The sequence below is a fragment of the Meles meles genome, chromosome 11 (assembly GCF_922984935.1).
Source record: "Meles meles chromosome 11, mMelMel3.1 paternal haplotype, whole genome shotgun sequence".
Classification (NCBI taxonomy): Eukaryota; Metazoa; Chordata; class Mammalia; order Carnivora; family Mustelidae; genus Meles; species Meles meles.
In genome coordinates this window covers 95,012,310-95,037,485 of record NC_060076.1, presented here as the reverse complement: position 1 = coordinate 95,037,485, position 25,176 = coordinate 95,012,310, and the positions used below count along the sequence as shown (strand labels likewise).

General features: G+C 52.6%; 1 protein-coding gene across 3 annotated transcripts in view; it reads right to left on the bottom strand.

The window, feature by feature from the left end:
- The window catches only part of FAM120A (family with sequence similarity 120A), a 95,902-nt gene that overhangs the window by 32,811 nt on the left and 37,915 nt on the right, over positions 1–25,176 (bottom strand). For all 3 annotated transcript variants that reach the window (XM_046023147.1, XM_046023148.1, XM_046023149.1), the window contains exons 6-10: positions 13,908–14,005; positions 13,407–13,687; positions 4,400–4,487; positions 2,541–2,768; positions 4–178 (exon numbers count right to left, since the gene is read on the bottom strand). In XM_046023147.1, the coding sequence (XP_045879103.1) occupies positions 4–178; positions 2,541–2,768; positions 4,400–4,487; positions 13,407–13,687; positions 13,908–14,005 (870 nt within the window). The remainder of the gene's footprint in view (positions 1–3; positions 179–2,540; positions 2,769–4,399; positions 4,488–13,406; positions 13,688–13,907; positions 14,006–25,176) is intronic.

Below are 25,176 nucleotides of genomic sequence, written 5' to 3'. Positions count from 1 at the left end.
TACATTCTGGTGGAAGTCTGTTCTTTCTAAAAGCAAGTCTCTCAGTTTTCTTTCTGCTTTCTGCCAAGCTAAACAGCACTCCGTAAACATACTGGCGAACTGGCCTATAGAGCAGGGCGGCGGGAGGCAGGTCTTTGCTGGCTTCATCTTCAATAGAAACAGCAATTTTGATTTCACCCTTTGCATGGAAGAAAGCAGAATAATATTGCACATTTTTCATGTTGAATTTACAAAAAACTCACAGAAATATACTGCATTATCTCCAGTTAATGACATTGCAATTCTATTCCAAATCAATTGCTTAACCACTTGCGTGCAGTGGGGTGTCAGGGCGAATTTATTTAGTGGGCTGTCAAAACATATGCTCAAAGAGTCAAAATAAAATCTACATGGTTTCATCTTTAAATTGGAACCAAGAGCATAAGGAAACCACATAGACGACCCCGAAGTCTTTGAAACAATCTGGACAGGTAACAGCAGACAACAAATAGACTAGAAAATGCTGAGAACTTGCAAATTTTACTTAAGAGTCAAGATGGTCATATGCAATGAAATTCATAAATTTGAATGACCTATGTGAAATCCAAGAAATGAGTGTCCTGAAAACAAAATGGTCAAATTGTCTTTACCAAGCTCTTCCATAAAACATGATCACGTGCATACATGGTCTCCCGCAGAGCACGCCCTGCAGTGCCCCTCATTCTGCACGGTTTCGGCACGTGCCAGGACTCGGGGGGGCGTGCCTCTTGAATAAGGGGCACACACAGCCTCTGGGGTGGCCCTCGAAGGAAGCCCCACTCTGCTCACATTCCACGGCCAACACGGCACAAGACAAGGGGCTGCGCGTCTGCACCTGAGGCGGTGGCAAGACCTCTGCGGCCCTGTCTCAGACATTCTATGGCATCAAGGTGCATCTCAAGAGATTCTGCATGGAACTTTATTTAGGGATGTTCATGACATAAGAGTATACATATGACCTTCAATATCTGTTAAATTTATCACTACTTACTCTTTCAATAACTCCATGGCATTTGCTCTTTCTTCATAGATCTATGTGAGAGAGAGTGCAGTGGGAACTCTCTCCCCGTCCCTGGCTCGGCCGGCTGCCTGCGTGAGTGTGAAGCCTTGCCTCACCACAGGCGTGTCGGCCTGACAATTTAACACCAGAGCCACGTAGCTCACAGCAAACAGCATGCCTGACACTCTAAGCTTTCCCTAGCGTACAGAAAAATAGTAGAAGCATTTTAAAATTGAAGAGATAATCATTTACTTTTCTCAACCACAGTCACTTTACCAATATTTGCCCTTGAGATGAGGGAGTGGTGGAGGAGGACAGGCCATCTGTCGCTCAGCTCACCACCGAGCAGACCACAGTGGGAAGGGCAGAAGCACAGGGGTCTAGGACCTCGCAGCCCACACAACCCCACAGGGAAAAGATGCAATCTCCCCCAAACCTGGGTCCCTTTAAACTCAGCAAATCCTTCTCTTGTGAGAGGAACTTTCCACTTACCCTTACTTATAACATGCGATGCCGCTGAAAAATAAAATGTTTACCTCACAACCGTAATCTGAAAAGTGATACCATACGTGTAGACCCAGATCACATAGTGCGTGACACCTGGAGGCGACTGCGGTTTAAACATAAAACTCGTGGTGCCCTTGGACTGACACGAGGGAGCGATGCTCGGGTTAGCCAGCTAACGGTCGCTGTCCGGCACGGGGTTCTGTGGGGCATGGGGCTTGTGTACTTACTGACCCCACCGTACAAACCACAGATGGATTGCAGAAGCAGAGAGAAAAATGTCTGATTATCTGTGGTGGTGCAGACACTGATGAAAACATGTTAAAAATACATGATGGCAAGAAACCCATCCACATGAGAAATCTGGTCACCGAAGTTATATCTTAAATCTTGGGTGTAGGTCCATAAACATCAACAGAAAGACTACAAGTCACTGAGGAAGTTTAAATGGACACATAGATCCATTCAAGACACCAAGATTCAAAAACAATGCCACACTGGCTGTCCACTGAAGCATCCGTTTGGTAAGACACTGATAAAGTGAAATCCTGACACTACGTAAACACAAAATCGCATTTTCTGACTGTTAGCATGTCACACAGTCCTGTGTTCGATTTTCTGCTGAAGGGCTCTAAGAGCCGCACTCGACAAGTCCAAGGATGCCGAGCACTGTCTGCCACTCCGCAGGGGCACTCTAGGACAAAGTACAGAGAAGACAGGCAGGGCACGTGACAGCTCACTAAACCTGACAGTATGGCATAAACATGGTACGAGAAATTTTAAAATTAGAAAAAAATAAAATAAAATAAAATCACAAGTCAGAAAATTAACATGATGTGCCATTAACTAGAAATCTCAAACTATTTTCTATCAAACTGAAGGGGAAAATAAGACTTTCCCATATTCTTCTCTTACTACATTTATAGGTACGCATTTTCGCCTTTTCTCTCAACGTTTACGAAGGCGGAAATGCACTCCATTTCAGGTGCCTGGTCAGACAGAAAACGGCCACCCGTACCTTCGTCAGGACGTGGAAGATATAGGGGTACATCAGCCCCTTCTTGTGCCGGTGCTCCGCCACTCTCAGTACCTCAGGTGCCACCGGGGGCAAGGGCGGTGTGGTGATGTCCATGTGGTTGCGGGTGGGCATGGACAGGAGGCAAGGGATTGGCTGCACAGTGCCCAGCTGGCTTCCCTTTCCTTCAGCAAGCTGGCTGCCTGAGGAGGCAGTGGACGAGCCTTCAGTCTGCAGAGCCACGGGCGAGAGGGGAGAACGGGTCAGGTCACGTTTCCACATAGTCCTTTCGCTGTGTGTCCCGTGCAGAGGACCCTCCCCAAAGACAGGGAGTGGCAGTGGCCCCCTGAGCCTGCGTGAGGGTGGGCCCCACCACGACTACTCCCAGCGGCCCCTGTGGGCAGGAATGGCATTCGATGCTTGCTGGCCCCCAGGAAGCCACCGTGTGCCCTCTGCTCTCTGTGTGGAAATGGGAAGGGATGCTCGGAGAGGCTGTGTCACTGCCCAGGAACTCGCAGCGCACAGGCTCACACCCCTCCTCACCACCACTGCTGGCATTTGGAGAACAGAGACCCAAACTCAGGCATTCTCTCTCATCATCAAAAAGCCCCAAATTAAGTACACACAGAGAACTGCTTACTAAAAATTAAAGCAAAAAACAAGCTAATTCCATTGAAACTGATGATCAGATCTATATATGATGACAAAGAAATATGTACATAGAATAGCATTAAGTGAAAAATACCCATCCTCTAACAACCAATCACCAAAACATAGAACATGTACGAGCTGCAGAGGAGGAGTGGTCCCCACGTGGGGCTCAAGGCTGGAAAGTTGTAGGCAGCAGACTGGGCAAAGGGAAGGCAAAGGGATTACCCTTCACCTCCTCTTTATGAATTTTAGCAAAGTCCAAAGTGTTTACTGAGATCAATTATTATTTGCACAATAAACGGTTTTATTCCTTCTCATGACAAATGCTGGAAATAATAATTCCCCATTACTTAATTTCATGCCAATCTAGGGAATATACATTTCTCTGTTCTGAAACAAGACGTGTTCTTTACAGTGGTATGTATTTAAGTGCTTAATTTTACCTTTTAAAACAACAAAGTACCAAAACTGATCTTAAAAAAAAACTCAAGAATAATCCACAAGTGTTTTCTATACTCTCCATTCACAGAATGAAGACACAAGCAGCTGAAAATTTTGGAAGGTACTTTGCAAAGAATACGCAACCACAAAGCATTTGTTACTTCTTCATGAGACAACCCTTCAACAGAAGGAGTATTCCAAAATCTTAAATGAATTTCCGACATGGCGTCCCCTTACGCAGAGACAAGCCCTCTCCCAGCTAGAGATGTGGTGCGTCCTAAGGAACCACACGCGGGGGGACAGGCTCCACAGCTGAAAGGTATTGCGAGGGATCACCAGTAATAGGGAGAGGCAGATAAAAGGGGGAATGGAATGTACTTTATTTTCATTTTTAATGTGTACATTTGAAGTGATTCCTTATTCAATCCTGCAGAGTCTGTGCCTGCAGACGGGAGGCTTTCCAGAAGGTTCCGCCCAGCCTGGGAAGACATGAGTTGTCTCCTTCCCCTCCCTGTGCGTCTGGGACCCCCTCCCATGCACCAGTGTCTGGGACCCGTCTCCCCGCCAACGTCCTCAACACCCCTCCCCCGCCAATATGTGACCCCCTTCCCCTCCCATTCCCAAAGTGTTTGACACCCCCTTGCCTTCCCACCCTCCCTATGCCTATTACTCATAACATGCTTTAAAAAAACAGCACTTTGCTTTGAACAAATTCCTAACATCACATGCTCAAAGAGTCAATATCTGGAGAATAAAAGCCGACCTACTACCTTTGTTTGGTCTCCTGGGTCTCCCCGCGCTTGCGGCTCTGAGTGGCTTCCCGTCTTCTCCCAGCCTATTTTGTTCCCACTGATATGGCTGAACATAAACAAAAGAAACACGGTCAGATTAGCGTCTGCTTTCCCCCACACCAGCCCTGACAAGCCGGCCTGCACTGAGCCCCCAGACTCAGCTTTCCGGACCTGGCCGCCCCCAACAAACCACCTCCAGAGAGAGCTCTGCACTGGGAGCACATTCTGCCTGCTCAGGCCAGCAGTGACATCACACTCCAGAAGAGAAACATAGAGCACTAAGCCAGCACAGGGCCCAAAGACGGCCAGGGATGGCCACAGAGGGGACTGATGCAGCCCTGCCTTGCAGCAGGCTCAGCCGTCATGAAGAAACAGGATAAAACAAGCCCACTGAGCTGACGGCTATCAGGCAGGGGAGGATTCAGTGTTATGCAGATCAAGTGTTACTCATAATTCATACAGACGTGTCAGCTACAAGGTGCCGAGAGACGGTACACGGGACGCTCAGCCTATTCTGGGAGAGGCTGCCGGAGCGCAGGCGAGGGTGACTCATCAGGGAAGGCAGAGGTGGGTTCAGAGAACAGATGGACGGCACAAACTTCTCTGGGAATGGCCTCAAGTGACAAAGTGGAAACTAGGGTGTGGGAAGGGATGGGGAAGAGCAGGAGGGGCTCACGGGCCAGACCCATCAATCAGCAGCTGGAAAACACTGTAGGTTGTGACCCGTTAACAGCTCAGGTAAAACAGTTCAACAGGCTTAACCAGCACTATTTTAGAAGATTTTATTTATTTGTCAGAGAGAGCAAGACAGGAGAAGGAGCAAGCACACAAGCAGGGAGAGTGGCAGGCAGAGCGAGAAGCAAGTTCCCTGCTGCGCAGGGAGCCCAATGCAGGGCTCAATCTCAGGACGCTGGCTGGGATCATGACTTAAGCCAAAGGCAGGCGCTTCACTGAGTCACCCAGGCACCCCTAACCAGCATTTTTTAAAACATTTTAAAATGGAATAGAATGCAGTAAATGTGAGACACATGGCATTATCTCACATTATTTTTCCACTTGTTATCATAGACCACAGCACCGAAGTTCACTGTGGTCCCGGGGCAACCTCATGAAAAAAAAGCACTACCCTGGAGGGAGCTAGGAGTCTGGAGGTGCCTGAGGCACAGCCCTGCAGACAGGGGCTTTCCGTCATCCCTCCCCACACCAAAACGAGTTTCTAAAGCCAGTGCTGGCCGTAAGGTCTGCCAAGGAAGACTGCTTTTACCGGACTTGCCTTTCTAACTGACCCATGGGACAGATGGAGAGTTGTCAAGACCCATAATTCTCCTGGGACGCCTCGGCGGCTCGGTTGGTTAAACGTCCAACTTTTGATTTTGGCTCAAGTCATGATCTCAGGGTCCTAGGATGGAGCCCCTCATCAGCTCTGCAGTTAGCAAGGTGCCTGCGTCTCCCTCTGCCCCCCTCCACCCCACTCGTGTGCGTGATCTCTCTCTTAGGCAAATAAATAAATCTTTAAAAAAAAAAAAGGACCCACTATTTTCCTATCTTCCTCATTTTAGTCATTACCAAAACAAAACAATGCAAAAAGGAGAGACAAGGAGCAGGCTGCCCATTGTAAGCCAAGAGTCATGCCCCACGTTGTTCCTCTCAGAGACCATTCGGCTCCTCAGTCCCAGCATGGGACGGGGCCCCAGGATGCTGCCCAGTGCGTGGGCTCCTGGTCATCTGCGAGGACTCAAAGTGCTGCTCTGTCCGGTTCTGCTCCTCCCCTGAGCCCTCTCTGACCACAGCTCTGCCAAACCACAAGGAGCCCCAGTGATGAGGAGACGGCACCACGGTACATGCAAGCAGTCCAAGAGCATAACGATCATTCTGTTTCAACTTGAGACCAAGGCAGCCACGGCGAGGGGCTCAGGACGTGAGCCCGCAAACCTGACACCTGAGTGGGAGTCGGAGGGGACGGTCCCTCCGCACACACTCTAGCACGTGCACTCCAAGCACTGGGAAGGGAAGGGGGGCAGCACTCAAGTGGTCTAGAACGCAGCACGAGAAGAGCAGCTGACGTAATTTTTCACTGAAAAGTCAGTGACCTTTGTTTAGTGAAACTTCGGAACAAGTTATTTAAACCCTTAAAAGTTTCATAAAGAGATATAACATCTATTAATTACTATTTTAAATAATTAAATACAGCACACCTGTAAAAAAACACCGAAGTTATAAGTGCATGGCTTAATGGACGTCCACATTCTGCGTGCACATGCGGGCAGCCCCACTGAGACGGGGCTGACATGCCGGGAGGCCCCTCCTGGCCCCACTCCAGACCTCCTCCCCGAGGACGATGGCTGTGAGACCTCTAACAGCAAACATGGCCTTCCCTGGGCCTCAAATGCCACAGAAACAGAACCGTGCAACTGCCCAGCGGTTTGGGCTCAGTCACGCTCCTGCCCGCCGTGCTGTTCAGCCCCCCTGCTGGACGCATTCTGGGGACAGCAAGCCACCGTCAGGTCTCCAGTCCAGGTCCCCAAACACCCCGGGAGCTCCCGCCCTGGACACGCAGGGTCTCCTGCGGCGCCCGCCACAGCCCTTCTCCGAATGTGCCGACCCTACACGGTCTGGTCTGCGTTTCCCTGACGACAACGGAGACGAGCGCTTCTCCATGTGTGACGTCTTCTCTCAGCGCTGCTTGTACAAATAACGCACATACTTTGTTCCCACGGCAGACAGGGTGCAAAATGTTCTTCTTACAGACTTCTAGACAGTCCTACGTTGTGGACCCCAGTCCTCGGTGAGGCAGCGGAGTCTCGCACTCTGGTGGACTTCCAGCCCTTCTCTTCGTGATAAACAGGTCCTTGTTGGTGACGTCTCATCGCGCAGGCCGTAGTGGCAGCGTCACCACAGCACAGGCTTCTCTAGCCACCCGGTCCCTGCTCTTCTCATGGCTGTGTCCTTCCTGGCATGCGCCACATTGGCACCGAATTCCTGTCCATCTCCATCACTCAATAATACATTCCATGAAGATAAGCGCTCACAGCCACCGCCGAGCGGGAGCCCAGCAGCTAAAGGAATGAATCACAGAACTGCAGCCTAAAGGTATGTGGAGAAGACAGCATAAACCAGACTTCTCCATGCGACATAAAGCTCAACACGGGGACCTGTTAGGCATATAGCCCCATAAGCACGCAAACCTCACGTTGGGTCCCAGGCCAGCGAGCACCCGGCCAGAGTGGCGGGGAGACCATCCCCACCGAAGATCGCACAGAACCTAATTTACAAACACTGGTTTTGTTGTATATGGATAATTTCCAGAGTAATAGTAATGTCATAATCTAGACGACCTCACGGCCTCCTAATAATCGTACCATAAACCTGAAATTCTGCCTGAAAAGCATCTTGACAATAGCCAGTTTCTCTAAAGTCCCGAACACTTCACTAGGATGACTATGTCGCTTTACAACTTAAATCAAACTCTTGACATACGACAGATGCCTTGCCTTGAGAACACGCGGTTGGGTTTCACTCCTCCCAACTGCTCAGAAGGGCACCCTATCGCAGGCCATGCCCTGCGAAGACCTGTCGGCTCCCACACAGGCCACAGGACGCCTGCATGCTCATGCCAAATCCTGCTGACAGGAGTCGGTCTCAGGGAGAAGGACCCATGCATGGTCCAGGTGCTGCACACAGGCCGAGCTGCAGCGGGCCAACGACGCACCCAGAACGGTGGCGAGGACGAAGGCCAGCATCGCGCGCCGGGGCTCTGTGGGCCTCACTCCGCGGCTGGACACTTGGCACTATCCTGCACCAGAGCTGGTGGGAGACGGCAAAGCGCTCTCCCCACTGCGCTCCCTCCTACACGCAGGTCTAGCCGGTGGGGTGGGGGTGCTGGGGTGCACGTGCACACCGCAGGGAAGGCGGTGGGCCCACCACACTGACTTCTCACTCACGCCTCCACTGCACGGGTACGGGCTGTGCTGATGGGATACTGACCACGAGCTGACTTGTCAACAGAAAGAGCGAGCAAGGGCAAATGAAACCACATGGGAAGCAACAAAACACAGAGAAAGGTGAGAGACCAAACCCCCCGAAGAAATACCCAGTGTGCGCGGGAAGTCACAGATGGGGTCCCCAAGTGTAGCCGGCCCGCAACAAGGATGCATAGTCCATTTTCACGTCTGTGGGCTTCCCGGTTCCGGGTGGAAGGATTCTGGATGCGCACCTGTCCCAATCCGGACCTGCAGAGCTCTGAGGAAGCCCGTGGCCAGGGACTCCCACCGCAAAGCATGGAGGGCAGGGCTCTGTGACGGGGGACCCGCGAGTTGGACCCAAGACACTGCCGCAGGCGCAGTCTCCTTATGCTCCGATTTAAGCTCCTGTCACACATCAGGTTTTCTCACAAGAAGCTGGGAAAAGAGGAAGTGGTGGTCCAATTCCTACGCAGCAGTGAGACGGCGCTGGCATCCGTGTGCGCCTCTCACGCACTTGCCAGGACTGCTCACACCTCTCCCCCACGAGGGACGAGCGCCACACAGAATGCCTACCCGGGTCTTTGCACGGCCAGGACATGTGCAGACCCCCTCCGCTGATGGCACAGAGGATTACTAAATCTTACCGACGTGGAAAAGTACCTCAGATTGGTTTCCACAAGGAGAGAGAAGGAATGCTACCCTATCAGGCACAACACAGAGCACAAGACTCCAGAAGGAAGAACCGCAGCCATAGTTAGCCTGTCTGACTATGAACCACCCATGTCTTAGGGAAAGAGCCTGAGAAGACACAGGGAAGAAGACGAACAGCCCCCAAAAAATAAATAAATAAAAAGACGACAACGAATAGCCCAAGAGCGCTACCGCTTCGTGGCCAAAGGTGCCCTGAAGGACATGTGCCACTGGTTTCTTCAGCATTTCACTGACATGGACTCAGTGCCCCAACAGGGACACTATCATTCACTGCACTTACACACCGGCTGATGTGGTTCACAAACAACCCAGATACCTCTCATCCACGCCCGGCCCAGCGAGACCCGCCATGGGAGGTCCGGGCCTGAGTCCCGGTGCCCAGGCCCTCAGCACCAACAGGGACCTTCAACAGCCCAGACCTGGCCCCACAGGGTGCAGAATGGGCCGGCAAGCTCACCTGACAGTTGCTGTTTTGACCTGGTAAGCGGGGTCAAAGGAACACGTGCACAGGAACACGGAACAGCAATCCCCCCCACCAACGACCCCATACAGCACAGAAATTACATTCTCGTTCTCTCCCGACAGACTTCCAGGCATCCATTTAAAAACGTCAGTGATTACAGCCAAACACTGAGGCGACATGCGGGGGAGCACACAGGCACACAGGTGCACACACACCCTCATGTAAGCATGCTGTGTACACAAAGGAGAGAAAGAAGGACGAGCGCTGTCCCTGAGACCAGGTCCCGCGAGCAGGGAGCCGTGTCAGGACACACACTGGAACATCTTCGCCCATCTTTGTAGGGTGCTGTCTGTCCAGAGGGCTCACGACAGGCTCCCTGGACCGTATTTTCTGATGTGTCAGTTCTCTAACTTTGCACTGAGATGGAAATTAGAGATACGTACGCAACAAAGAACTAAAAACTTTAAATTAGCTAGCAAACTCAGATCAGATTCAGGATGCAAAAGCTGATGAATCTATGAAAATAGTGTAAGATTAACACTCCATAAGGATTCAACTGTATTTCTAAATTCAACCAAAATAACATTACAAAGATCTGACAAAGGCCAGGAAAGACGGAAAACAGATGCATTACTGTTCATAAAGATCTGCACCAAGAATACAGCAAAAGGACACACTAATGATACTCTAAGAAAGCAGAAAGCAGGAGGGAGAGCATGCGGATAGAAAGCAGTACACTTCTTTCTTTGGTCACTTGATAGTCAGGGTCTAGAATAACTGCTACAGGCACCGGCCTCCGTCCTCGGCCAGACGCAGGGCCACAGCCATACAAAGCTGCGAGTCTGCAGCCAAGAGAATGGGGGCAGCAAAGCCAGGACAGCCACGGCGCTGGCCACGCCCAGTGGAGATGCCCGGTGCCGCAGTGTGCACGGCAGCCTCGGTGGCCCCAGGACTCCTGGGCTAGCAGAGACCCAGACTGGCGGGGTCATGAGGAGCCGGGTAAGCAATAGTACCGGACTCCTACTCCAGCTCCAGGGCCAAAAGGCCGCTGAAGTACTCAAGCAGGGTTGATGGGGCAGGCCCTCCGAGCATGCCTGGCATCACACACAGGCATGTGCACAGTGCGTGTGCCGCCATGTGAAGCTGAGCATCACCAGGACGCACGTTCCTGCCTCAGGACTCCCAAGACACCCTCTCCTGTGAGCGTGTGCTCGCGGGGCTCCTGCTCTCCCCACTGTCCACATTCAGGACACAGAGCACACCTCACACCCACCTCGGGGCAGGGAGTCGCACCCTGGGGAACGTGCTAGGAGAGCCAAAATCTTGCGTCTACTGAACTTTATCTTTAAACAGAGCCTGGGTGGCTCAGCTGGTGAAGCATCTGCCTTCAGCTCAGGTCATGATCTCAGGGTCCTGGGATGCGTCCTGCACTGGGGCTTCCTGCTCAGTGGGGAGTTTGCTTCTCCCTCTTCCTGCCTGCGCTGTCTCTCTCAAATGAATAAATAAAATCTTAAAAAATAAATAAATAACAATAAAAATATATGTTTCCCAACTTTGTTTCATAAAAATGTTAAGTCTTAACATTCCTTTTTTTCTAAAGTGAGGGTGAACATCCTTTTATGTTTCCTGACCATCTGTGTTTCTTTCGTGAACTGCATGTTTATGTTACTTAAAATACTTAAAATACTTGTCTTTTTCATCTGTAGGATGCTTTGGGGCAGGGTAGAGATCACTTCATTCAGTATTCATTCTGTCTCCTATCAGCACCATCCTTTAAAAACATGCCACCAACACAGGCCACGCCAGCCTGACCCCATGCCTGGTCTGTGCTGAGGGCTGCTGCGCTCGCGGCAAGGGCTCAGGGGGTGCCTGGCTAAATGCACAGCCTTCCCTTCAGAACATCCTGAGAGCAGATGCAGGTCCAGAGCTCCCGACTCAAGTCCAAACCCAGGTAAAGTAGGTCACGGCTTCCTGCTCCAACCCAGTGTTTGGGCCAGCAGGGTGATACCCTGCCCCCGGGCACAGCGAGTGCACGCACACAGCACGCTCGGCAGGCCGGAGTCCACACCCAGGAAACCCAGGAACATGGGCAGAGTCGTCACGAGGGCTGGCCCCAGGTCCTGCTCTGTCTGGCATATAGCCCCAAAGCCTCTCCCTACCCCTCCCCCGTTTTCATACATCTATTGATCATGATAACTGGGGAGTGAAGAACACTAAAGTGTTGACAGGCCCACAAGGCTACCCGATGTCTGGATGCGAGGCTAGGGGTGCTCGGCCCTCTTCACCACACTTCCCATCACCCCACATGCGAGCCCACCTTCCAGCAGTTCCTCCAGAGAGTACCGCGAAAACGCCGAGGTGTGGCAGAGCCAGACAGGCGATGAGGTCTGAACCTTTGGGAACAGGGCAGAGCTGAGGGCACACAAGGGAAGCAAGGGGCCCTCCAGCAACTACCACCCCCACAGAGCCAAGCCAGGTGGGGGCCCCCAGAGGCAGCTCAGAGCCCAGGCCCACAGTACAGCCCCTGCTGCTTTGGCCCTTGCTCCCAGCTCTCTAGGAAGAGCATCTCTCGCCAGACCAAGTGTGTGCCACAAAGACATAGTCATTGTGCTGGTGCGAGGCGATTTTCCACAGAAAACATTCAGTGCCTTCAAATTCCAGAGGGGAAGAGCTTCCAAGACATGACCAGCTGTTCTCATTTGCACACGCACGAGCCTGGGCTCGTCACACTCAGCAGATCTTCACTCTACTCCCTTTCCAGAAGGTAAACTTGGAAGTGTAAATGTAAAGGCAGAACTTGCTATTCACCTCAGGATTTTAGATTTGCAAGACCGCAATAAGCATTTACATCCGCAGTTATGTTCCACGACTCCACGGAGCACACACGCCGTGCACGGCAGCAAAGCCCTCCGTAGCTGCTGCCCAAGGTCAGCAGACACTTGCGCCCACTCCACAGATGAAGAGAGGGAACATCCCGCCTCAGGCTTCACGCCCAGTGAGAATTTCCAGAAGACGAGAAATCACCCCCATCGACCGAGCACCCAGGGGCCCTGGCCATCCAGTCATGAGCCAGAGAGCGACGAGGAAGAGGACAGCAGCAGAATGGCAGGCCGTTTCTTCCGTTTGTGAATCAGGCTTCTTAGAACATAACGGTCGGTATTTGAGGGGAGGAGGAAGACAGTGCATTTAAGACTTTCTTGATCAGATTGCAACAAATCACGTATTTGAACATTCATTTACTCAGGGACACACGTTTAAAATGCTGCTCTCCAGTGAAAGTTCCAGCCCGGACGGCCGCTTTCTCCGCTCTGGCCAGGTGAACGGCGTGATTTCAGGAACCTCACAGGCCGCTGAGCTGAGATGTGACTTGCCAGATTCAATTCAGGAGAGGAGGAGATCCAGAGTTTCCCTCAATCCAGGAGCCAAGATGGAAAGCCACCAGCGTCTAACTTAAAATGCTTTCCGAGGGTGGGACTGGGGTCTCACAGCCCAGGGGACAGTAAGGGTCGGCAGCACTTGACCAGGCAACTTCACCACATCTAAGTGTCACATAAACCAATTTTCCCAAAACTCCACCCCAGCAGAGGAGCGGCCCAAGGGCACAGCTGGATCAGTGCAGATTTTCAGCCTGGGGAAGCCCCGAGGAGGCATATAACTTCCACTGCTCCATTTCCAAGAAGCCCTAGTCTGTGCACAGCGACGTCCCCTTCCTACAACAAATGACACCTCTGCACACAACCCTCAGCCGCGGGAGGACAGAAGGCAGCTTTCCCGGGGGACCGAGCTACTGGATGGGCCTCACGTCGCCGATACAAATAAGGAAGTGCCAGCGACACCGCACCCTACTCACTTTGCAGCTGCTCCACTGCCCTCATCGTTGTCCGAAGACGACGACGTAGAAGACCCTGGAAAGTACGCTGAGTCCACGTGGTTGGGGCTGCCGCCTGGAGCTGGGTGGATTGGGGACGACCGTTCGTACAGCGGGGTATGCTTTCCTTCGTGAGGAATGTTGCTGTAGGTGCTGTGCTCAGTCAGACTCTTTCCACTCGTTTCCAAAGTGAGGGCCGGCTCAGCGAGGCTGTACGGGTGTGGACCCTGGCCCGCGGCACCTGGGCTGGGCACCTGTGGGGCCTGAAACAGAGGGCAGGTGTTATGCGCCGCACTTGAGGCCTAGAGGCCCAGCTCCCGTCAGCGCTGCCTGGTTTTAACTCAAGGAACAGTGGCACCTGCTTTCCATATCAGCTCAACAGCTTAAGAAATTATTTTTGCTTTTGCTAAAATCTGATGCATGCACAGCACCCCCCACACCCAGGCAGGGAGACCCGCTGCAGGAGGTGGAGGAGGGTCTTACCACAGGCTTGGCTTGCAGAGGGGTCTGTGGAATGTTGAGCATCTGGGGGGGGACATACGGTGGCACAATCCCAGGCATTCCGAACGGATTTGGTCTGGCTGTTTCGTCGACAAGGAAAGAAAGCAGTACAGTGGTTAGCAGGGGACATGCCCCGGGACACCACAGTGGCCAGCACATGCCCCCATCTGCCCTGTCCCCCCTCAGGTGACAACACACCACTGATCCCTACCTTCAAAAATTCATGTTTCACATGAAAAAATATCTCATTTTAGAATGATCAACTTTATACACTGGAGCTAGGATTTTAACTTCCAGGCATCTGGGCCACCCTCTCCCTCTGCCCCTGTCAGCTTCTCAAAGCCCTAAGACTGCGATGTAGTGACAAAGCAGGGACAGACACTTCCCCTCGTGTAAGTGAGGCAAGGGAATCTGCCTACTAAGGCTAAAACTCAGTCCTTGGCTATTAAACAGAAACGTGAAGTGTGGAAGTTGCTGCCGGAACCCTTCGGTCTTCCACTGCTAAGCAAAACCATGATGGGCCTGCGTGTACCAGTGCGTGTTCCGGGGCCAGTCACACGGCTCTCTGTGCTGTGAGAACATGACTCCCTAAGCCTGCTCTGACGTACACTGCGCTCGCTCTGCTGCCTCGTGCTGATGGGAGCCAGAGCAGCCAGAACAGAAGCGTGCTGTGGAGAAGCGACTGTGAACACACGTCAGGGCTGGGCTAGGTACTAAGTCGGGATGCACAGCCATCAGCTCAGCCCACGGACCTGCACACTTGCATGCCCGAGACCTCAGTGCCGTCACCTGGCATGACACGTGGTGACTGACAGGTGGTGCTGGGGACTGTGGCCTCAACATCAGAACATTTCCAAACACCATGAACTAGTTACTAATGCAATAAAAATGGGAACGAGACCCTTTGCAGCTTTGCTCCTCCACTGAACAGTCAGGTTCGGGGTGCCTGTGAGGTCAGGCTGCAAGGACAGGCCTAGGGCACCTGAGCCCCAAATGTTCCCACAACCCAAATGGTGGGAACAAACAGCAGACCTGGGGGCCACCAAGCTACACGATCTCCTCCTTAGGCTTCTTTCAGAGAGTGAACAAAACCAAGCCTAGACACCACTGAACGCCAACATCCTTTACCAGGAAGGGTGTTCCTCCAACTTCAGAATCTGGGCAACTCCAAGCCAAACAAGGAGCCCACAGACCACCACCTCTCACCCCACCAACTTGCCAAGATAAACATATTTAAATTAAAAATAATAATAATAAAGCATCCCAAAACCCAAACCCTCCCTCTCATTCTCTGAAAGAAAATCCCACTGGTATATAACCTGAGCCCCGAGAGCCGCCCAGTCCTGGTGGAGCCGGGAGAGAAGGGCCACAGCTCACTTCTCCCCACCCAAGAGGACCCGTGTGCCTGGAAGCCACAGCCCGCTGCACAGGCACATCTCCAAGTGCCCGGCACACAGCCCGCACCGAGAAACTGGGGGCACGACTTCCACAACTGTGGGGCAAGCAGCTGGGAAGGACGACGCTGGCACGTGTGCACATGCACTCACACGCTCAGCACGCACAAACACGCACAAACACGCACACTGGCCACATACATGTGCGTCACACGTGATCCCTACACGCGCCATACTCGGCCCACAGACACACATGCTCACCACGCACGCGTGCACACACTCCACACACAGTACACACAGTCGCACATGGATGTTCACCGCAAACGTGCACTCACCCATGCCTGTGCACGTGTCTACTGCACACACGTGTGCATTCACCCCAAATATACCTGCACACATTTACCACACGCACACATAAACACACCCCACACACACGTATGCACATGCACACGCATAAGGAAACATTCCTGATCAAGCAGTTCTGACCAGGGGATTGGAACCTCTGAGTGTGAGACACAAGACACTGGTTGTGTGCCTTCTCAGGAGATTCTCAATCATGGCCAGAACACCATGAACTCCATTCAAGCTCTAACGCTACAATTTAATCACCGTGAGAAGCACAGTTTACAACCTCTTGTGGCTGACCCGACCCACGTAACTTCTGAGTAACTGCACAGAAAGTCGGCTATGCCAATTCCCGGCATTCCTGGGAAGGGGATCCTTTTGTCTCTATTTTTGGCCATTACGTGCTACCAACTTCCTGAAAAGCACAAACTTTCCTTAAAAACAAAAATAAACTATAACTTAAAAGCAAAGATTCCCAAAGTAAAGACAATTTCTAAAATCACATTATAATCACTGACCTCAAACAAACCTTTAAGAACCTACAAAGCTACTTGCTAATCTATCAGAACCTGGTCCAGTAAGTGAATTAATCTGTCTACACTTCTGGGAAGGCTGAAGGACGGCCCGATGAGCCAGGCCTACCTCAGGATGTGGCCTGCGTCCCTGTGCAGGAATTCTGGTCGACAGTGTCCCCGAGCCAATACGCAGAGCACAGTGTGCCCCACGACAAGGCCGCCTTTCTCGGGACCGACCCCAGCTCGCCTGTGGAGGTTAACACCGCCAGCCTGTCACTCTTCTTTCGCAGACACTCTACTAAGAAAGAAGGGCTGTCAGCCGACTACGCAGACGGAGACAGACAAGTGGAAACAGTGTTTAAATACTGTATGAAAAATATTTCCACATTTAAAAAATTTTTCAAAGACTTCTTTGTGCATGAGGAGAAAGGCACACGCACAAAACAGCCTGACAGCTACACTAAGTGAGCAAGGCTGCGGGCGAGCCGCACCGGCACCCCTGTGCCCCCGCGGAGCTGTTTAGCTGCTCCCTGAAGCAAGAGAAGACACATGTCAATGAAGGATGGTGTTGACCAAGAAGCCCCGCTTAGAGCCAGTCAGCCTACCTGCAGCCCAGCCCGCCCAGCACAGACGCATGGACCACCAGACAAGGCGCTGTAGAGACATTAGGCCAACCAAAGAAACGGCAAAGTCACCGACTCTTAAAATTCTCTAATGCCAAAAAACAGCTCTGATAATTCAGATTCGAAAATAAATCAGTATGTTTCCTACCACCAATACTAATCTTGAATACCTACAAAAAGGATCAAATTTTCCAATGACATTAACTGGACTGAAACAGATGTATTTATTCAGCACTGATATTCCACAGAGGTTAAGACAGAAAGCCACATGGAGAATTTTATGTCACTTGCTTCCATCGTCTTCCAGATGAGTAGCTTCCGAAAGGCAGGCCACAGGCCAAGGACCGTGAGGGCAGAGGCAGGATGAGTGGAAGTTGGCCAGCTCTGAGGGACTGAACCCAGTCGCTTTCCAAGAGCACCAGCTCCCAGGGGCTCCCAGAGCTGGGAAACACAGTCAGGCCCCCTGAGAGGAGCCAGGAGCCACCGTCTGGACAGAGAAGCATGGGCAGGCAAAAGGCAGGACGGAGAATCAAGCAAGTAGGTACATGAACGAACCACAGACCCCCAGGAAGCACACTCACGCCAGCAGGAGTAAGAACTCCGGAAACTGGGGCAGTTCACCGTGACGAAGACAGCCTTCCTGATCGTGGGACTGTGGGCGCACAGCACTGCGTGGCCGGGAGCCAGCGGGCTGCTCCCCAGCCCCTCTGCTGCCCCCGGGGTCTGGGCAGTGCATGTGCACCTCACGGTATGGCATCACTCAAGCCCACAAAGCGCCTGAGGCTTCAAGAGCAGGAGTCTGGTAAGTGACAGGTGTGTCCCAAGTTGTATGCAAATCTGTCCAACTCCCCGCTCACCCACTCCAAGCTAGAATGGTGGGGTCCCACAGCAAAGGCTGCTGCGCACACGGGCTGGCAGAGATGGGGGGCAGTAAGGAGCACCAGTGCCTCACCGGGCTGCCCACATGGCTTCGGGAGCCCAACACAACAAACCAGTCTCTGTCCGCTGTGGATTTCAGAAATGCACAACCTGCAGGGACAGTCCCCGCCAACTGAAGTGGCCGTGCCCTTCTGTCCCCACACCCTGAGAAACCGCCAACAGATTACCATGAGCTGGTCATCTTGCAAAGACACACCTTGTCAAATGGCTGCCGAGTTACCCCAAAATGACTGCTCACGTTTTTTTTTAGAAAATGACCTTTCAAAAAGCCATGAGACCAGACAGCCTGCATCACTTCATAGTACAAGGACTAAAATAAACTCACAAAAATCTGAATGAAAGGTCATGGGAACAGATGTCGAGCCTGAGGATGACGCTCAGGAATCGGAAGGAAGGGAGATGAGGCTCCAAGTGAGAGCGCCGTGGCCTCTCCCGGGGGGCCTGACATCACTACCATGTGCACCAGCTTGAGATAAAAATGGGGACAGACGGACAGACACATCTCCAAAACCAGCAAGGGCAGAATGACGTGTATAACACAGCCTCTCATGAACAATGAAAACACCACTGGGGCGCCTGGGTGGCTCAGTGGGTTAAGCCTCTACCTTCAGCTCAGGTCATGATCTCAGGGTCCTGGGATCAAGCCCCGTATCGGGCTCCCTGCAGGGAGCCGCTTCCTCCTCTCTCTGCCTACTTGTGATCTCTCTCTCTCAAATAAATAAAATGAAATCTTAAAAAAAAAAGAAAACACCACCACTGATTACTGCACACATATGAGGTAAAAAAAACACAAAGACCTATTTGAGGGGACAAATGGGACCTCAGAAAAGTCTAATGTCTTTCTTTAAACGAAGAAAGCTGTGAAACAAACACTGCCGTCGGCCGAGCCTGTTCCGCGGGCACACCGCTGCTTGTGGCACTGCTCCCCACGCTGACGGTTATACTGCGTTTTTCCAGTAAGAAAGCTTCAACAGACACCATGGAAATGGTGGCTTTAGTAAGCGGAACTGTAAGGCCGAACACCATGTACACTTTAATGCCAAATTTCAAAAACCTACTAATAACACGCAGCAGCAGTACAATGTGGAGTATCTGGACCAAAAACGTCAAACGCTATCATTCTAACGGCCGAACAGCGGAACACCGCAGACGCCGAGCACAGGCAGCAGCCAGGATGACGCAGCACCTACGCTGCGGCCCGGGGCAAACCCGATAGGTCGAGGATGGTGATGGGCCTCGGGCGCGAGCAGCCGAGCCGTGGCAGGCAGGCTATCGGCAGCGTGCGCGGCCGTCCTGCCATGCTTCCGCGGAGCCAGCACGGTGAGAGCAGGACGGAGCAGTACAGGCAGCGCTGGCCCTCACTTGAGCTCGCCTGCCTGGCGTCCACGAACCTGCCATCACCCTCTGCTCCGGGCAGGCTGTGTGACCACTGCACCCGCGGGGTCCCACCTGGCAACCCTGCTCTCCTGGAGATGGCCCTGCCCCATCAGCCGAAGCAGCTTCGCAGGAGCTGCGTCCTTCCTCGCAGGCTGCGTCTCCATTTCCGGGGTGACACCTGATGATATGCCCTGACAGCCTTGGAGGCACCCTGTGGGGAGGCAGAGCTGTTTTCCAAAGAGCCTGTTAACCTAGAAACCCCAGCGACAACTGATAGGACAGTCTGGTGACAAGAGTGACACAGGCTGTGTGGCCACAGGCTCCCCTTTAGTCACCAGAAAGGGACGCCTGCCAGCACAGCCCACAGCCCAGAACCAGGGAACACGGACCAACCCTTGTCCCTCCTCGCGTTTACACCTACACCCTCCTGAGCCCTGGCCCTGACAGCTGGGTCCAGGTGGCCAGTGACAGGGTCCTCCTTCCAGATGAGACAGCAATCCAGTATGCTCTCCTGTGACCCGGTCTGGTAGAAGGGGACCAGTGAGGATGCAGGCACCCAGGGGCCCCTTCCTATGGTCACTGTCGGTCTGGTCTTGGCTTCCTGGGAGCAGCTCCCATCCCCAGGCAACCTGTGCACTGGCCTGTTCCTGCGGGCTCCTCTCCAGCCTACACGCTCTGGGGCCCGGTGTGTTCTGAAACCCTTCCAGCTCTCTCAGTGCCTTGCCAAAGTCCTCACATGTGTGCCAGGCACCTCCAGACCCCTATTTCTGGCAGTGCAAGCCCAGTCAATCCCTCCTGCTTTAAGCCCTTCACGAAAGCCACGGAAGTAGGCTGCCACCAACCCCCGTCCCCCCCGTTCTGTGCCCGTAGGGGCGGCAGCAGTTGCAGCGCTAAAAACTGTCTCTCCTCGGATTCCCTGCACCTCGCTGAGGACCATGCAGCCACAGGAGCCTCACACGTCCCCTCCTCACTTTGGATGACAGACGTTCCTGCCACCCTGCTCCTGTCTCCACACTGACCTCGCTCCTGCCTCCACCTCCTCTCCGACGGAGCCACGAGGGAAGACCGCCTACTTCTACATCTCCTCGTAGCACCAGGGGTACAGACACGATAAAGCAAAAGGGACAACTGACACAGAATTCAGGGAGCTGGTGGGCAGGGAAACCTGAGGGGGAGATGTGGAGAGGGCTACTGGTCATGTTCCACTGAGGCTGGCTTCATTAATTGTACACAGGCTACTGGTCATGTTCCCCATGCCCTGGGTGTGCAAAAGTTACCAAGTAACAACTTCTAACACTATAAATCCTTCAATGAGCCTCCAGAGCCCCTAGAGTAAATCCGAAGCCTCAGACTGTGTTCGGATGGCCACTGCCCGCAGCCGCACCAGCACCCCTGCCCTCCCCTGCATCCTGGTCTCCAGCCACTCCCTTCCACGGCCAGAGTGGCCACCTCGGGGTCTCCTCCGTGTGGAACAGACTTCCTCCCCATCGTCACCTCACTCAACTCCTGCTCTACCCTCAGGCCTCAGCTCAAACATTAATTCAGTCAGGCAGAATCAAGTCCTGATTTAATCAGTACCAGCTCAGTGTCCAGGTCTTCCTGGATCTGCCCTCACGAGCTGTACGAGTCCACGTCTCAGTCATGTGCAAGGCCCAGGACGACACGTCTGCTCTGCCACACCGTCCAGAATCTGGCAGGTGCTGGCATGGGCCGGACACATTGGGTTTTTGGGCTTTTTAACTAATAGATGTTGTTTTCTGGACAGTTTTAAGTCTGTAGAAAACCTACGCAGAAAGCACACCCCTTGCATTCACAGGATACATGTTAAACCAATGGCCTAATTCTGCGACATGACGATTATGAACGAGAGCCCACAGTTCCCAACAGGATTCCTCTAGGTGCTCATTCTGTGGGTTTGGACGAATTTATAAGGACACATATCCACCACTATAGTGTCACACAAAATAGTTTCATGGCCCTAAAAATCCTCTATGCTCTGCCTTATATTCATCTCTCCGCTGACTTTCCGCTGGCCCCATGGCTGCGCTTTTTCCAGAATATCATGCAGTTTGAATCACAGAGCATGGAGCCTGGCAGAGTGGCTTCTCTCACTGAATGTATTCGAGGTCTTCATAAATTGATAACCCTTTTTTTTTTTTAGCATTGAATAATATGTCATTGCCTGGATGGACCGCAGTTTCCTTGTCCATCACCCACTGAAGCATGTCTTGGACGCTTCCACATTTTGGCAATGATGAATAAAGCTGCTATAAGCATCCCGTGCAGAGTTCTGTGTGGATGTAAGTTTTTAATTCCTCGGGGTAAACACGGAGGAGCGTGGCTGCTGGAGCACATGGAAAGAGCGTGTTGTGTTTTCTGAGACACCATCACACTGTCTCCTGCAGCGACGGCGCCGGTCTGCGCTCCCCACAGCCGAGACCACATGCCCCCGCTGCTCTGGTCCTCGCCAGCAGCCAGCGGTGGTGTCGGCATTCCGGATGCTGGCCATTCTGACAAGCCTGCTGTGGGAGCTGGGCTACTTCTCACTGAAGAGGCCAAGAAGACAGCATAGTCCCTGGGCCTTGGTTTCACCTGGGCAGCTTGTTACAAGTACACCAGGGTGAGCTCAAGCCTGCTGTCTCCATTCATGGGCCTGAGGTGGGCCTCTGGCACCTGGGAGCCACACACAGCTGACAATTTTCCATTCTGCCCCTTCTTATGTGTGCCTCCCTTCAGACTGGGACTCTGTGGATGTGGGAGGCATCGTGTGCTGGGACAGAAAGCACAGAATTCCGACTGTCTCTGGGTCCCGGTCCCAACATGGTGCTCCTGACGCAGTAAATGCTTTCCCGGGGAACACTAGTCTCACCTGCAGCTGATTTTAAAAACCCGACCCAAAACAGGTCACTTCCGGGGGTCCACTGTGCAAAGACAGGAGGGACTGGCACCCATTCTTCACCCTGAATAAGACCATGCACCGTGCAGACCAGGCCTCCCAGCGCCATGGAGCAACAGGGCAGACAGGTGTGCAGGTCACTTCCTCACCCTCCACATCAGTGCGGGGAACAGAGGCTCCCTTGGAGCCACAGAAGCCCAGGGGCTCAGAAGACGCATCCACAGAGCAGCCCCGCCAGGGCCAGTCCCAGACCAGGCCAGGAAGGCGCTCCTCTGGAAGACACAGATCCCTGAGGCCCAGGGAAGACCCTGAGGAAACAGTTCTGCCTAGAACCTCCGCTCCACTCAGGTAGAAACCCCGGGTTAGAGTCAACTCCCCATTTTTACTCCCAAAAGGCTCCAAGGGGCTAATACGATGCTTTAAATGCCTTTAAAACTACACATACTTCAGTTTCTAAAACGATTCATAAGACAAATTCTAATGAACGAGAAAGTATGTTCCAACCCTGGCTGTCAAATGCTGAATGCATCTTCCCAGAAGGCAACATAACGGACCAAAGTCAGAAAAGACCACTTAGGACCTACCTACTGCTCAAAAAACATTTTTACGGGAAATGTGTCTCAGGTTCTCACACGGGATGCCAAGAAAGCCTCTCCCCAATTCCACTTTGCTCCTTCTGGGCTCTCCATTCCCCTCTCAGCGCCATGGTGGGAGCGGAACAGCACACACAGGCAAGAGGGATGGCCACCATCTCCACATTCCTCTGTTTCTTTATACTTGTCAGGAGAATAACGAAAGCGATTTTACATGAATCTCTGTCTGCTGGCTCCAAATTGTGCATCTGTAACTTGAAATACACCTCTTCCCAGTCTTGACCCAAACTCTGACCCAAGTCACCCCATATTCCAGGCCACACCACTGGTGGCCTGCACTTCCAGCCGCCCCAAACTCTGTGCCCAATGGCTCAGGTCTCCACCACAGTCAGCAGCACCAAGAGACCCTGCAGAAAAGGCTTTAATGCAACACACGGTAGTTATCGCCCATATGGATCTGCTTAAAAATACTGCCCCAGGGGCGCCTGGGTGGCTCAGTGGGTTAAGCCTCTGCCTTCGGCTCAGGTCATGATCTCAGGGTCCTGGGATCGAGCCCCGCATCGGGTTCTCTGCTCAGCGGGGAGCCTGCTTCCCTTCCTCTCTCTCTGCTTGCCTCTCTGCCTGCTTGTGATTTCTCTCTGTCAAATAAATAAAATCTTAAAAAAAATTAAAAAAAAAAAAATACTGCCCCAAACACCACAAATTCTTCCCCAACCCACCACCGTTCCCCAAAACCCATAGACGGGAAGTGAAACTAAATTCCAGGAGTACCACCTTCATCCATAAAATACTTCCCTCACATGTTGTTTGACAATGTAAGAACACAAGGGCACTTTGTACAACATTACAAGGTTTTAAGAAGCTCAAATTTAGGGGCGCCTGGGTGGTTAAGTCGGTTGAGTGTCTGCCCTTGGCTCCTCAGGTCATGATCTCAGGATCCTGGGATCGAGCTTCCCACTGGGCTCCTGCTCAGCAGGGAATCCACTTCTCCCTCTGCCCCTCCCCCTGCTTATGTGTTCTCTCTCCCCCACCCCCAAAAATCTTCAAAAAAAAAAAAAGGCAGCAGCAGCTCAAATTTAAAAATGCATTTAAAGCCCATCTCATCTCATCTCTTCAACACATTACCAACCCTGTCAGCAGCTCAGACCAGTGCCAAACACAGCCTCATGCTTTTTTCCACCCTGACCTTCCTGCTTGCCTCCTCCTGAGTAAAAGTTCTAGTCCCCAGTGCCCTACAGTGACTATTTCAACTACCATGTCATACAAGGACCAGGTGTCACCTCAGGCACACGAGGGGCAAAGATGCCCTTCTGGGAGCTCCCACCAGGCTCTGCGGCTACAGGCTGTTCCTTGCCTTTCCCAGCCAATTTCCCTCTGAGAACAAACACAGTGTCTGCCCTGTGACAAGTGGTCATAGAGCATGTCACATACACCCATCTCCATAACCAGGAAGCCTGAGGCCGGAGCCATAGGGTCAGGATGTCCACCCCTAGTGTCAGACCTTGCTTGTCACCTGTCTCGACAGTGTCCACGGGGTGCCCTTGCCACAGAAATAATGCAACACACATGACCTGCCCTGCCACATGTCCCTCTGTCCGGCACAGTGACCCCAAATCACGATCTTCTCATGGTCTCAGTTTAATAGCTTTTCCTGGATCAAGTCACTTAGTCAAATACTTTCCCAGAGGGGCACAAGGGTGAAGGTGGCAGGTGGGGCCAGTGTACAGAGAATTAATCTCGGCCAGGTGCTGAGACACGATGGCCGGTGGCTTATGGCCTCAGAGAGGTGACAGCAAAGCCAGGACCTCAGGAACTGGAGTGTCCCAGGCACAGGAGGTCAGAAATCACTCTTGGCTGCAGGGTTCTGAGGCCCTAAGACAGGAGCTAGCTGGGCACATCCCGGGTGGAAGTCAGCAGGGCCTGGACAACACAGGGCCGAAGCTGCAGGACCAAGCAGTGGGGAAAGCAGGGGCACAGCTCAGAGTTTGTCCCAAGCATGAACAGACTGTACATGCCAAGTAGTTTTCAACAGCACCATGGCTGTGGGGGGCCAGAGTACCAGCTGTGAGCCCCAACCTGGCAGAAGCCCTGACTGTGGGTCCCAGTGGACAGGCCAGTGAAGCCACCATGCCTGCAGCCCGGCCCTCCTTGGGCACTGGGCACCCGCAGAGATACCACCAGCAGCCAGCACTCCTCTGTGACCTGTGGGCCCCCCCCACACACTGCAGCTGTATGTTTGAGTGAGCTGATGAGCATACCACGTGATGGACAACTCTCTGGGACATTTCAAACCTGGGACTAACCTTCTGAAACCAGTACAAAGTGGCACTCTCTAACCACACCAGGAAAAAGGAAGCAAACAACAGAAACAACAGTGGGCAGCATGATCTCTGAGCTCCATGGCTCTGGACCCAGAGAGGCGATCGGGCTCAGGGAGAAGTCTGGCACGTAGGCTCAGGACTTCACAGCCTCCGGAGAGAACACCACCAGACAGGCTTCAAGCAAAGAGTTTATAATTACTTTTATTCCCCAATTTCAAATCTCTGAGTTAAATTTGGTCTTTTGCAAA